Source organism: Podarcis cretensis, assembly GCF_951804945.1.
Source record: "Podarcis cretensis genome assembly, chromosome: 10".
In the NCBI taxonomy this organism is placed as follows: domain Eukaryota; kingdom Metazoa; phylum Chordata; class Lepidosauria; order Squamata; family Lacertidae; genus Podarcis; species Podarcis cretensis.
In genome coordinates, this window is record NC_137179.1 from 72445559 (window position 1) to 72461090 (window position 15532).

General features: G+C 42.4%; 1 protein-coding gene across 18 annotated transcripts in view; it reads right to left on the reverse strand.

Annotated features, from left to right (window-relative positions):
* Positions 1-15532, reverse strand: part of MAGI2 (membrane associated guanylate kinase, WW and PDZ domain containing 2) — a 618641-nt gene that overhangs the window by 140360 nt on the left and 462749 nt on the right. For 12 of the 18 annotated variants that reach the window (XM_079993549.1, XM_079993551.1, XM_079993548.1 and 9 more), the window contains 3 exons: positions 13797-13918; positions 11716-11844; positions 10767-10949 (listed from right to left, as the gene is read on the reverse strand). In XM_079993549.1, the coding sequence (XP_079849675.1) occupies positions 10767-10949; positions 11716-11844; positions 13797-13918 (434 nt within the window). The remainder of the gene's footprint in view (positions 1-10766; positions 10950-11715; positions 11845-13796; positions 13919-15532) is intronic. The other 6 variants (XM_079993554.1, XM_079993538.1, XM_079993539.1 and 3 more) reach the window with 2 other exon arrangements.

The following is a 15532-nucleotide window of genomic DNA, read 5'->3' on the forward strand; positions in this document are numbered from 1 at the left end:
CTCTCCCCATGGCAGCTTGCTTTTCTCAGCCAAAGCCCACTTAACATGAAAAGTGGGGGACGGGGACAGAAGAGGAAGAATGTAGCTTCTAGAAAATAATGAAGTGAACATCTTACTTCAAGTCTATCTATTCTGTTTTACAAACAGGCTTCTGTTCACCTCATGTGTAACGTAGCAGTGTTGATGATCAAACAAAAGGAGAAGACTCGGAGCAACTGTCCAACTTTAAGGGCTTGACCCAAGTGGACCTTGATTGAAAGGTGGCAATAGAATGAGTGCCATGTGGCCCAGAATCTAGACTTGAGGATGAAACAAGTAATGTGGCAATAGGACAGGGAGGCAGGGTTGCCAAGCTGTAAGAGAGCAGTCTTTCCTCAGCATATGAATTGGGAACCTGGTGGTACTAACACAATTCCTCCACTCATATGTGATGGAGGATGGAAGAGACTGGGTGATCTTAAAGTGACATATGGCATGCCCATGTTACAGTTTATACCAACAAAAACCAAGATCTATAACCTCACAGTTTAAGGCAGTCATGAAATTTCCATACTACTAACATAGGAAATGTGCTTGGTAGTACAAATTAGCTGCAAATCTCAAAAGAAGAAAACTTATTTATGTAGAGCTATATATAATTCAGGCACCATAATTACACCCCACTGAAGTGGCTGAGCTCTGCTCCATTGCTGGCCACAGAAACCACTAAACTTTGCCCAGGGCTCGTTTCTGTGGCACCAAACCATGACTTGGCTTGGCAGGAATGAAGTTACAGACTGTGAGGGAAAGCGAAAACGTGAGTTTGAAATGATAGCCAAATAGGCTGAGTGCACCAAGTCCTCATACGTTCAGGTAACACTTTTGAAGAGAATGAAAAAAAAGTTTCACTACACTGTAGTTATCTTACATTCTTGCATATGACCACTGGGAGGAGCATAGAGAGGAAAAACACCATGGTGCCTTTGTAACAGCAAAACTGGGTGCCTTCATCTCAGTGGTGTGTGGTCATTGGACTAGGGAACTAGTCTAGGGCCCTAAATGTTCCCCTGGTGCCTTCATCCCAAAGCCCTGAAAACTTCTGCCCAGCTTAGGGAGGGAGGTGCGATGCTCACGCATGTGGCACCCCCCCATCGTCCTCACTAACTGTCGCCTCTTGCCCTAAACTGTAGCCCTACCAAATAAAATAAAAATAAATCACCACACACCACTGCTCCAGCTGCAATAAAGCATACCTCTCTTGTATTGGTTCTTGTATTGGTCTCCACAGCCACAGCTGTATCTTGAGAAAGGTGGTTGCCAACAACAAGTGCAATTATTATTATTATTATTATTATTATTATTATTATTATTATTATTAGTGGAGGTCCACATACTTTCAACTTAGAGACTTGCAATTGGTTTAAAGATAGAAGTCTGCCTACTTGATAAAAAGTATATGCTGGAGAAGTACGATGGGGTGGGGGGTTATATCATAAAATAACAACATGTAAAAATGCAGTACCATTAAGTTGAAACCAAAGATGGAATGCTGAAATGATACATTTTCAAAAGACAGTTCTAGGCTATTAATCTTTATACATCATTATGAAGTCTCATTTGATTGTCATTTGGTTATACAAGACCACCAGATCCTTTCACTCTCCTGATACCTCATGTAGTGAAACAATACACATAATTTGTCAATAGTGAATCAACTGGGAAATTAAATTGTGACAACTACCATTTCCAATTTGGAGATTTTTGTCATCCTGTGCAAACAGAAAACCAAAGAGATGTCAGCTATGCTTTTCATTAGAGTCCCCCCCCGCCCCCCGCAACTGCCTCATAAGAGCTCACAGGGCTATGGTCTTCCAGGCTTTCTTGCAGCGGGGGCTGAAATCATGACAGCTTGGAAGGGCTATAAAACGTCCCGTCTGCAGCATGCCAGGCCCAGTTAAGGCTAGACAGCTGCATGGTTGGTGCTATGAAGAAGGTAAGAAATAAATGAACAAGCTCCATATCATGTTATGTTTTGTAGGATCTCACAGAAGGGGTCTAAAATGGCCTATCACACTGAAAGATGGTATGGGTTGATCCTCCATGTAGATGACACCACAATAATGCCACTTTACAGTGGTACCTCTAGTTGCGGACACGATCTGTTCCGGGGTGCCGTTCGCACCCCAAAAAGTCCACAACTAGATAGGCGCTTCTGTGCATGTGCGAAGTGCGCAAAACGTTTCTGTGCGTGCGGCAAAACCTGGACGTATACACTTCCGGGGTTGCCGCATTCACAAGCTGAAAAGACGCAAGATGAACCTAACGCAACATGAGGTATGACTGTATTTAAAAAATGAAGATGAAATCGCATTCTCTGCCATTACTTCAGAAACTGTGAAAACAGCCTGGTTTTCTGGTTGGAAGGATTTCTGACTAAGGATAGACAAATATTTCAATTTCAGTTTCTCGTTTTTCCAATCTTGACTTCAGTTTTCCGCATTTCCATAACAGTTTGAGGATTATTTTATTTTAAGTTCTTGTGAAAATTCATCAGCACTTTAGTGCAAATTTTTGTAGATCCCTACAAACTTCAGAGCAGGCTCTATCCTAAAAGTGGGCCTTCTCAGTAGGGACCCTCTGGAACACCCTTCCTCATGAAATTTGGGAGGCAGCTACTGCGGCAGGCTTTAAACTTCTGAAAACATACTTGTTTCATCAGATTTTCCCCGCCTCTTGATTATCTGATCACACTGATTGGTTTTTCTGTGTTGATGCTTTGCTTAACATTTACTGGATTTTTTAAAACAGCATGTTTATATTATGCATTTACCTTTGGCTTGTCATCTTATTACTGTAATTTTATGGATTTGGTTATTTTAAATGGTATATAAGTCACAAAAATAAACAAGCCATTCCTTTCTTAGAACAAGCTCTGATCAAAAGAATGAGGATAAACGTCTGTTTTCCCCCAGTATTGCAAGAAAGATCAAAACACTCTATGGACCATATCTGATCTGAATCATCACCAACCATGCTTTTTTTAACACACATAATCAAGTAAGAACACACACTGCTTCTCCAGAATGTTAACACACAGAGGAAATTATTACAAGAAATATGTATCCCCAGCCAGTACAGGCCAGAAGGTGAATAATGTATATTATTAGATCTTAACACCAATTGACTACTTTGTGTGTTGCATGATTTATCAGAAAGAAAGTGCAACTATCAAAAAAAAAAAATGTTTAGGGCCATTCTCAGAGTTTTAAATAAAGCATAAGAGGGTTCGTTATGGAAGATGATTTTTAAAAAAAAATTGTTCAGTTCTACCAACTCTGCAAATATTATTCCAGCACAATGAATCAACTATTAATAACATTCTTATTTTGTTTATCACACAAAATACAATGACATAACAAGAAGACATCACTTTTTATGTGCAGAAACACATTAAGCCATTTGCAACAATAGTCTAGGTCCTGTAATCTAGGGAAGTGATATATTCCTTTATATTGCGGTATTTATTTATATTATATCACCAGGCAGGCCCCACAAATAACCCAGAGATGCATTTTAAATAAAAGGACACATTCTACTCATGTAAGAACATTCTGATTCCCGGACCGTCCGCGGGCCGGATTGAGAAGGCGATTGGGCCGCATCCGGCCCCCGAGCCTTAGGTTGCCTACCCCTGCATTAAAGGCTCTGTTTCATGTCACTCTCAAACAAGCCTCACCAAAAGATTGACCAAAAGATGCTCCTAAACATGGGAAAGGTACAGTAAGGTAAGGTAAGGTAAAGGACCCCTGTATGGTTAAGTCTAGCCAAAGGCGACTATGGGGTTGTGGTGTTCAGTCCGGGGGAGCCGGCGTTTGTCCACAGACAGCTTTCTGGGTCATGGGGTCAGCATGACTAAACTGCTTCTGGTGCAATGGAACACCGTGACATTATGTCAGTGGTCAAACTGGGATTTAAGGTTTCATGTAAGTACAGTGGTGCCCCGCAAGACAAACGCCTCGCAAGACGGAAAACCCGCTAGACGAAAGGGTATTCCGTTTTGGAGGTGCTTCGCAAAACGAATTTCCCTATGGGCATGCTTCGCAAGACGAAAATGCCTTGCGAGTTCCTGCGGGGTTTTTCCCCTCCCCCCCCTTTTCCTAAGCCCTAAGCCGCTTATCAGCTGATCCGCTAAAAGCCGCTAAACCGCTAATAGCGCTAATCCGCTAAGCTGTCAATGGGCTTGCTTCGCAAGACGAAAAAACCGCTATATGAAGAGCCTCACGGAATGGATTAATTTCGTCTTGCGAGGCACCACTGTATCTAAGGTACAATGGATCTAAGTTGTCTGGAGCTTTCTCAATTAATACAAGAATTTCAAACATGGCTTGGTAGCAAATGGGTGGACATAATGGATGCTGGTGGCCATGTTCCCTCATCAGCAGACTACCCTCTGCATTCTGCACCAGCTGGAACTCCCAGAGCAGCAACATAGAATGCACTGCAATAATCCAGCCTCAAGGCTACCAATGCATTGACTACCATGGCCAGGCTACTCTTGTCTAGGAAAGTGTGTTCTCCTTCAAGGAGAGCACGTGTCACGGTGGAGTCTAGCAGGACCGTTTGGATGCCCATGACTGTGATTGGGCTATCTTGGGTTGTTGGAGAGATTTTGATGTTACCATTTGTGGCTTGGCCTGAAGGTTATATATTCTTTGCACGCAGCGTGGTGCGTTCTCTTTTGCTGCGTGCATCAGATCGCCCACCCACCCTCCCCAATTTAGGGCTGTTGCGTTTGACCTTGCTATGCCTGTCATGGGGTCGTCTGCTTTTGGAGCGGGGGCCTGGTAGGAATTTTGTCCATTTGGCAGATTGGCTGGTGCCATTTGGTTTTTGCCTACTGCATAGCAAATCGTCACAACTTGTAAGGTTGCGGTTAGGCATTGGTTAAAATTTGGTTGAATGGAGAGGTAAGGGTTGGCTGTGCCTGCCCCTCCGATGCTGCTGCTGCAAAGGAATTCCGTTAAAGGAATCCAGGGGCTTGCCACGATTTCGTCCGAATCCCTGGAATGGGGCTAGGGCCGGCAAGCCCTGGGGAGCATGCGGGGAGAGGTGAGGGCCTGTGGCTCAGCTCCATTTCTCCCCAATATTGTTTTCTCTTACTGGCTTCCGTTGGTGTCCGGAAATCAGTTCTGTCCCGGGGCGGGAACAGATAGTCGTAACCAATGCCTAAGCAACCACTCACATTATATATTTTAATAAAGTTGTGGCCAAAATTATGCCAAAAACCTTAAACAAAAATTCTGTGTGAATTGTGATTTATTTAGGGGCTGGCTTGGGGACCTCAACACACAACAGCTGTAGCTGGCAAACCAGGTAAAGCTAGGAAAAGGCACTCCTGGCCACAGAGGAGGGCATGCCAAATGTAGCTGGTGCAGTAGCACAGCCAACTGATCACAGTGAAGGCCAGAGACATTTTGTGATACTTGCCTGATCTATGTTTGGTGCTGGGGTTAGTGGGGCAGAAAAGAGAGTCTAAAACACACAGAGAGACAGACAAAAGCGTGTTATGTTCTGGCTGGTATATATTTTTTAATAAACAGAAATGCAGCCTGTCTTTGTTGGCAAGTCAAATCTCCTAGTCCTCCTGCCACCTTAACTGGTCCACTAGGGAAATGTTTATGTGACACTCTGGCCTTGACTAGGCAGTAGCCACTGCAAGTTCCCAAGACTTCCACTTGCCTCCTTGCATCTGCTCAAGGCCTTTGAGCCTGGTCCCAGAAATTGTTGTGCACACAGAACTGCTCAAGGCCTTTGAGCCTGGTCCCAGAAATTGTTGTGCACACAGAACTGTTCTAGAATTGAGTTGTAATAAAGATCATCAGAACAGTTCTGTGTGCACAACAATTTCTGGGACCAGGCTCAAAGGCCTTGAGCAGATGCAAGGAGGCACACACATTGTTGTGCACACAGAACTGTTCTAGAATTGAGTTGTAATAAAGATCATCAGACACCAAAGAAGGATGTTCTTCTCATTATAGGAGATTGGAATGCTAAAGTAGGGAACCAAGAGATAAAAGGAACAACTGGCAAGTTTGGCCTTGGAGAGCAAAATGAAGCAGGGCAAAGGCTAATAGAGTTCTGTCAAGAGAACAAGCTGGTCATCACAAACACACTTTTCCAACAACACAAGAGACGACTCTACACGTGGACATCACCAGATGGGAAGCATCGAAATCAGATTGATTATATTCTCTGCAGCCAAAGATGGAGAAGCTCGATACAGTCAGCAAAAACAAGACCTGGAGCTGACTGTGGCTCAGATCATCAGCTTCTTATAGCAAAATTCAAGCTTAAACTGAAGAAAGTAGGAAAAACCACTGGGCTGGTAAGATACAATCTAAATCAAATCCCTTATGAATACACAGTGGAAGTGAGGAACAGGTTTAAGGATTTAGATCTGCTGGACAGAGTGCCTGAAGAACTATGGATGGAGACTCGCAACATTATACAGGAGGCAGCAACGAAAACCATCCCAATGAAAAGGAAATGCAAGAAAGCAAAGTGGCTGTCCAACGAGGCCTTACAAATAGCGGGGAGGAGAAAGCAAGCAAAATGCGAGGGAGATAGAGAAAGATACAGGAAATTGAATGCAGATTTCCAAAAAATAGCAAGGAGAGATAAGAAGGCCTTCTTAAATGAGCAATGCAAAGAAATAGAGGAAAACAACAGAATGAGAAGAACCAGAGATCTGTTCAAGAAAATTGGAGATATGAAAGGAACATTTCGTTCAAAGATTACCATAATAAAGGACAAAAGTGGTAAGGACCTAACAGAAGCAGAAGACATCAAGAAGAGGTGGCAAGAATACACAGAGGAATTATACCAGAAAGATATGGATGTCTCGTACACCCCAGGTAGTGGGGTTGCTGACCTTGAGCTAGACATCCTGGAGAGTGAAGTTAAATGGGCCTTAGAAAGCACTGCAAATAACAAGGCCAGTGGAAGTGATGGTATTCCAGCTGAACTATTTAAAATTTTAAAAGATGATGCTGTTAAGGTGCTACACTCAATATGCCAGCAAGTTTGGAAAACTCAGCAGTGGCCAGAGGATTGGAGAAGATCAGTCTACATCCCAATCCCAAAGAAGGGCAGTGCCAAAGAATGCTCCAACTACCGCACAATTTCACTCATTTCACACGCTAGCAAGGTTATGCTTAAAATTCTACAAGAAAGGCTCAAGCAGTATGTGGACTGAGAACTCCCAGAAGTGCAAGCTGGATTTAGAAGAGGCAGAGGAACCAGAGACCAAATTGCAAACATGCGCTGGATTATGGAGAAAGCTAGAGAGTTCCAGAAATACATCTACTTCTGCTTCATTGACTATGCAAAAGCCTTTGACTGTGTCGACCACAGCAAACTATGGCAAGTTCTTAAAGAAATGGGAGTGCCTGATCACCTCATCTGTCTCCTGAGAAATCTATGTGGGACAAGAAGCTACAGTTAGAACTGGATATGGAACAACTGATTGGTTCAAAATTGGGAAAGGAGTACGACAAGGCTGTATATTGTCTCCCTGCTTATTTAACTTATATGCAGAATTCATCATGCGAAAGGCTGGGCTGGATGAATCCGAAGCCGGAATTAAGATTGCCGGAAGAAATATCAACAACCTCAGATATGCAGATGACACAACCTTGATGGCAGAAAGTGAGGAGGAATTAAAGAAGCTTTTATTGAGGGTGAAAGAGGAGAGCGCAAAATATGGTCTGAAGCTCAACATCAAAAAAACGAAGATCATGGCCACTGGTCCCATCACCTCCTGGCAAATAGAAGGAGAAGAAATGGAGGCAGTGAGAGATTTTACTTTCTTGGGCTCCATGATCACTGCAGATGGTGACAGCAGCCACGAAATTAAGAGACGCCTGCTTCTTGGGAGGAAAGCAATGACAAACCTAGACAGCATCTTAAAAAGTAGAGACATCACCTTGCCAACAAAGGTCCGTATAGTAAAAGCTATGGTTTTCCCAGTAGTGATGTATGGAAGCAAGAGCTGGACCATAAAGAAGGCAGATCGCCGAAGAATTGATTCCTTTGAATTATGGTGCTGGAGGAGACTCTTGAGAGTCCCATGGACTGCAAGAAGAACAAACCGATCCATTCTTAAGGAAATCAGCCCTGAGTGCTCACTGGAAGGACAGATCGTGAAGCTGAGGCTCCAATACTTTGGCCACCTCATGAGAAGAGAAGACTCCCTGGAAAAGACCCTGATGTTGGGAAAGATGGAGGGCACAAGGAGAAGGGGACGACAGAGGACGAGATGGATGGATAGTGTCTTCGAAGCTACAAACATGAGTCTGACCAAACTGCGGGAGGCAGTGGAAGACAGGAGGGCCTGGCGTGCTCTGGTCCATGGGGTCACGAAGAGTCGGACACGACTAAACGACTAAACAACAACAAAGATCATCAGAGTGCCCACAGGCTCAATAAACAACTGGGGTGAAAGCAGCAATTAGAATAAGAACGGAATCAAAGTATATCAGACAGAAAGATAGAAAGTAGAAGTCTATACCGAAGAACAACTGAATAGCATAGCAATGGAATAATGTAGAGACGTGAACAAATGAAGGCAACTTTTCACGGAGAAAAGGTGAAGATAAGGGGGAAAGATAAGGGAAACCGGCAATGGAACAATGGAAATAAACAGGCAATGTTATTTTAGTGACTGTAAGTAATACTTGCCTCCAGAAGCACACATATTGATGGAACACTGAAGCTTTTATTTGAAGATTAGCTTTCTTCCTGCAAATTTAAACTCTTCTAGATAGGTCCCAAACCAATGCCCATTTTATGATATTTTGCTCTTTATTCATATCCCATTATTTTTCATCACAAACCAAGAAAGTCCTGAGCTCTGCAATATTTGAAATCTTATTTGAAACTGTGGCTTATCTAAGGTTTTCAACAGCATGCAGAAAATATAGAGATCTGCCTAGCTCAGAAAGGAAGGCGGGGGAAGGGGGGAAGCTCAGAAGAAAATGCAATAAAACTGAAGCCTCAAGAGGATTTGAATTCAATAACTCTGAAATACAAGAAAATACCTTATCCAGAGATTTTGTTTAACATAAATGGGAATATACAGGTATTATCTTGGCACTGGAGAAAGCTCAGATTGAATGAAAGTGATAGAATTACTGTGAAGTAAAACAGAAATATTAATTTTTAAAAAGATGAACACCAGGGCTATGAAGTCCCTTGTTCCTGCAAGGTCATCTTAATATGAGCTGAGACCAGGGTTTAGTGAGTAACTTCATTTGAGGAATGTAAGAATTTGAATTTCTCAAAAAATCTGATGTTACGATTGTCCATTGTACGATCATAATGGTTGTAAATGGTTGTCATAGGAATCTCTCTACAAATACAACAGTGAAAAAAGAAAGGAAGGACTTAAGGTGGTTTACGCAAGAGCTACTTTTACACAGCATATTCATGTGTAGTAGATATGACAAAGGGTGCCATGAAAAATCAGAAACAACAAGACTCTGTTATGTTAGTCTCATAATATCAAATGTTTCTGAAGTTATGGGTGTGCTTGGTAGAGTCTTAAACACAATCAAATCTCCAAATATATTTTAGGCAACACACGACTGCATTTCACTATGTGCTCTAGGAAAGGACCCATTTTGCATTAATTCCATTGCAACACAATGCCTATATATGCTCATATTTTTTCTCATAGCATCCTCTTTTTCAAATCTTGCCCAATCCTGCTGTAACAATTTGCTTATGTGAGTGAAAAGTCCATGTATAACATAAATCTCTGCTTGTAGATACAAGCCTTATGATATCATTATGATATTATGCTGAGCACTTTGAAACTTGTCTGCTTTTATATCCAGTTTACTTCTGTTCCATGTTCAGAATTCAGAGTACCGAAACAACAAGATAACAATATCCAGTATACAACAGAAACAAAGATACAGATCTGCGAGACACCATCAGATAACAGTTCCCCATAAATCACGAAGGCTAGGGAATATGTAACGCCAACAATCTGGAGCACTCTTAGTAATGAAACAGCAAAGCTGGTGTGGAAAACTAGATTCAGGAAAAATATCTGGTGACCGTGAACTCAGAAGGAAGTAGAAGTGGAGCAAATGCAATTGGTCCACAGGCACAGTGACCTCTTTCCATGTTATCTTCAAGACTCAATTTCAAGTACAGTCGTACCTTGGATCTGAAACGCCTCTTCCTTTCACATATCAAACAGGATGGCTAAGAACAGACTTGGAACTCTACAAAGCATTAAGCTGTGACCTAGCAAAGCATAAATGCACACACTTCGCATGACTGAATATAGAAGTGGAAATACGTCCAAGTGCCATTTGAAATCTGGCACTCTTGTGACTTGCTGGACTATGACCTCTAGATATTATTACTGAAAGTGTAAAATAAACACACATCTGTTAAATAAAGTTGCTACCTCCCAAATACACTTATTCCCCAAGAAAGCAAGAATGAATTGATCCATTTTCAACCTCTTGCTTGATCAAAACATAGTGCTCTCTCGCCTGTCTGAATTTGAAGTTAGCCAGTCCTACAGACCAAATAAACAGAAGAGGGGCAATCACTCTGTAGGAATGTCTGAACAGAGAAAGAACAATCTGACTGGTTGCTCTGTGTGTGTAAAGGTCTAGTGTACACACAGGCCACCGATAGCAATTGGAAAATAACAATGGGTGCTAAGTTTAAGCCATCCTCCTCTAAATTAAGGAAAGCCTCCGACTTACCTGTTTCCATTTTGGCATCCTGTGCTGCAGGCCCATCAGGAATGACACTCTTCACCTGGAGAAACTCATCGGGCTCATCCCCACCAATGATGGTAAATCCAAAGCCCATATTGCTTTTTTTAAGAGTGGTGCTGAGGAAAGTCCCTTTCAGTTGTGAGGCATCACGGGTGAAGAGCGGTTTTTCTACATCAGTCAACATAAAGAGAAAACAAACAATGTTTTGGCCGTGCTGTAAACAAAACGACTGGGTCCCCAGAGTGCAGCAAAAGCAACAGCAGGCAACAGGGTGGCAGTTTTGGAAAATAAAAGCAAAATAAAAGTGCAAGCTTTCCCAGTGAAACAAAAGCATTACTGAGTTATCTTCTACTGAAGGTAAAAACCAGCAAAGGCAGGGTTTCTTTATCTAAAGTGTCTTAGTGTGCAACCCTATGCACACGACTAATTGGAATAAAGTCCTATTCAATACAATAAGACTTGGTCCCAAGTGAGTGAGTACAAGGTTGCAGTTGTTTGTTTGTTGCAAGTTGTAAAAGAAAAGTTAGTCATTCTATTTTTAAAATTTATTGAAGTAGCTTTGTAAGATAATTCCAAATAGCAGTGGAATTTGCTTATTTAGGCACAGTGTGTGTGTGTGTGTGTGTACACAAGCATACACATTATGTGAGCAAGCAGGGTTTTAGTATTAGATAGAGAACAGTTACAACTTGTGAGACGGTTCTGTGACCTTGACATAAATTTTCAGTGTGATTCTGTGTAAAGTGTGACAAAGACCAGCAGGCAAAATAAATGGCCTCACCTGACATCCAGTGCCTCTGTTCTGTGCTTTATTGTGTAAGAAAAGGTATGGGGAAAGGTGAAAAGGGTGGGTTTTTTTCCCTTTAAAAAAAATGCAGCTCGCTACTTGTTTTACAAAAGTGCCGCCTGGGTAAATAGCAGCACTTGAACATACCATAAAGCCTGTACACTCCAGCAATGTCCCGCCGATACAGAGACAGGTCACTCACACTGCGAGACCTCTGAGGCGCTGGGCACGGGTGAACAAGTTTGGGCCTAGGTAATGTTGATGAGGAGCTTTCTACTGTTATAAAGGAGAAGAAGCCTCATTCTTTGGCTACAAGCTTAGGTAAAAAATAATAATCTCTATACCCATATATAGATGGTTAACCAGCATGTTTCCACATCACCAAGATATTTAATCTCATAACTTCCCAACAAGCAGGGCTCTAAAGCCACCGTTCTCCAAATGTGAGGAACAGCTCCCTAAGAAGGTGCCGCCAGCTTCAATGGGAGGTAAAGTTGCTCTAACAGAACACTGTCCAGGTTGACCGTACATCACTGGGCCCAAAGAAAGATGACATTAAATGCTTGAATGCAGTTAATGTGTTTGGTTTCCCCCCTTTAAGAATAGTAGCTGTGGAGTGGGAAGCGATGAGCCGGATGAGGAACATGGAATATAGAGTTTGGGCTGCCCTTTCCACCCACTCTAAGATCCTGATGAAAGTCTCCTTTCTTGTGCTATTATCCCCAGAAGGAAAGTTTCCTAGGGTTAATATCAAGCGGTTTTAGTGGGGAAGAGGATTGGCAGGATCATAGTGTGCAGCACCTTCACCAGGCGCTGCAGCTAAACTTGTTAAAGAGAGGGGGAAACAGGCATGTTCACTGCATTCACATATTTAATGTCCTGTCCATTTTGGTCCTACAGCTGGACCAGGAGAGACAGTATGAGCCCCTACACACTGTGAGGTGCTCTGAGCATACTTACTTGTTGAGGTGACAGGGCAGAGGACCCACAAACCACCTCTTTCTTTCTATGGAAAGTTTATTTGTATTTATAACCATCTTATTTGGATGTGGGTGGCGCTGTGGGTAAAACCTCAGCGCCTAGGACTTGCCGATCGTGTGGTCAGCGGTTCGAATCCCCGCGGCGGGGTGAGCTCCCGTTGTTCAGTCCCAGCTCCTGCCCACCTAGCAGTTCGAAAGCACCCCTAAGTGCAAGTAGATAAATAGGTACCACTTTATAGCGGGAAGGTAAACAGCGTTTCTGTGTGCTGCGCTGGTGCTGGCTCACCAGAGCAGCTTCGTCACGCTGGCCACGTGACCCGGAAGTGTCTCCGGACAGCGCTGGCCCCCGGCCTCTTAAGCGAGATGGGCGCACAACCCCAGAGTCGGTCACGACTGGCCCGTACGGGCAGGGGTACCTTTACCTTTTAACCATCTTATATATCACCCACTCACAAAAAATACCAAGGCAGTGAACAATAATATGTACAAATACAATAAAATGTACGGTACATAAAAGCAATACAAAATAATCATAAAATGACTGACTCATCTTGAAAAAAGGAAGAACTTAACAGGCCTGTTGGCATAAAAAAAGAGAATGGCCACTGAATCTTTGCTAGAAGAGTATCTCATTGCATGGGACCAGGAACGCTAAAGGCCTGACTTCTAGTTGAAGCCAGCTGGTGTCTGAAGCATGGGAGATAATGAACAGCAGCTCTGGATGATCTCAGTGATTGAGATCACTGGAATATAAAGGCTCAGGTGTCATTCTGGACCCACATTGTTCAGGGCTTTGTATTTTTCTTTGGGTTCTTGCTTCTTGGACTTTAAAAGCTTCCTACGGTCTCAAATGTGCAACCCCAATACACTTATTTTTATTTGATCTTTCTGTTTCCATGCACAAGAACGAATCCCACCAGCTAAGAAATTTAACTTTTATTTTGTCTTATATAGGCTGGCCCATACAGGATCATCCCCCCCCCCCGTAAAGTTTACTATGACAAAATGTGGGGCTCCCTGTAGGAGAAGATTCAGTTACAACATGTTTTTGCTGGATTTGTCATCACAGAAAATTTAAGAACACGAGCTGAACTCAAGGGTAACATTTCTTTTCATATTTTCTTCTCAATTGTGGAAAAATAGAGGTTTCATTTCTATATTTATATATCGATCATTTTGCCATAAGAATTGGAAAATTTAATGGAATTAATTTGGTTTTAAATATGGTGCACTGACATGATACTGTACCTCGGAAACCTTGGGCCGGCATAGGCTTGGTTCCAAGTTCTGCGTTGGTCATGGCACGCTGCTGTAGCTTCCTCTTTGCTTCCAAAACAGGATTTTCAAACTGTGTTCTTCTATTTATGTGGCTGGGGAAAAAAGGTAAGACTGTCAATCCCAGTTAATCCTTTTCCAAATCTGCGTTTTGGACAGTGATCACTGGGCTGCACTCTCTCAAGCAAGCAAACCTGAGGCATCACTATAGCAAACAATTTGTCAGGATACATTTAGGTCCTTTAGCAGGAAACTGTTAGGGTTGCTTTGGGAGCTTCCTATGAGCCTAAGGAGAATTCTGGAGATGATTCATTTGTATACATACTGTTATTGGAAATATGATTATTGAAACTGAATGTAGTGTAGTAGAGTGCTGGGCTTGGATGTGGGAAATCCAGGTTCATATGCTGTGAAGGACCATGGTGACCTTCCAGCTTATCATATGCCACTATGAGACATGAATGTCTCTCTGGACTCCTTGGAGGAAGGAAAGGGCACTATACAAACAAATAAGCAAACCATGCAAAGTCAATGCTACTACTTTTTTAATATGCACAGTCTAATGATACGTGTGAATGCAAGAACATTAAGAACGGTCACTTGAGGCTGAAGTGGTCTTGGTGGCACAGAGGGCCTTCCATCAGCTTCAGCTTTTGGCCCAATTGTGCTCCTATCTGGACAGGGACAGTCTAACTTCTGTCTTCTGTGCTCTGGTAACCTCTGTGTTGTACTACTGCAATGTGCTGTACATTGGGCTGCCTCTGAAGTCAAATTGGAAAATGCAGCTGGTGCAGAATCCGGCCTCCCAGTTGTTGACTGGGATAGGGCAGTCTGAACACATAACACCGATGCTAGCTTCCAGGCTCAATAAAAAATGCTGGTTTTGACCTATAAAGCCTTGTAAGGTTCAGGACCTCAATCCCTCAAGGACTGCCTTTCCGTCACGTGAACCAACCCACAGGTGTTCATCAGTACAGATGAATGAGATCACATACGAATACGAGGGGGAAAAAAAGAATAATTAACAGTTTCTTTGAATGGAAACTCTTACTCAGAACCCCCAAAATGGTGGACAATGCACTTTTTAAAGAAAAAAAACACTTTGAAATGTTTTCTACTTTGAAACATTTGCTAGGAGATTTGTATCTGACCACCACCACTGCACAGAACATAATGAATGCTCTTTTTTATCACATCTTTAAATAAATACTCTTTTCCAACGAGGTAGGAATTATGGTCTGAGGTGTATACAGAGAGGAAGCTAGAAGGCAGTCTAACAAATGTGTCAGTTCAAGCTTTAAAAGTGCAGTCTGAGTAAGTAGGTAGGTACCATTGAAATCAATGGGATTTACAACACATATATTTACTTGGCTGAAAGTGTTTTACAGCTAAATGGGACTAACAAATTCCAACTTGATGAGAAAGGCATGCAGAGTGGAAGTTAAGAGTTGCCACTTCTGCATCACCAAAAACAGAGGAAATGTACTACCAAAAAAGAAGACAATATTTGCATAAATTTTCATATGCATATCTATATGTAAAGATGCAAATTTAGAAACAGAAATACAATCCATCTCATCATAGTGGAGAAGACTGTAACCATGTGCTTGCTCAGTCTCCTGTTAGGTGCTGATGGCCGATTTAAAGGCCCTCTTATCCCTTCCAAAGATTCATTTTCTATAAGGACAGGACAGTCATTTAAATAGAAC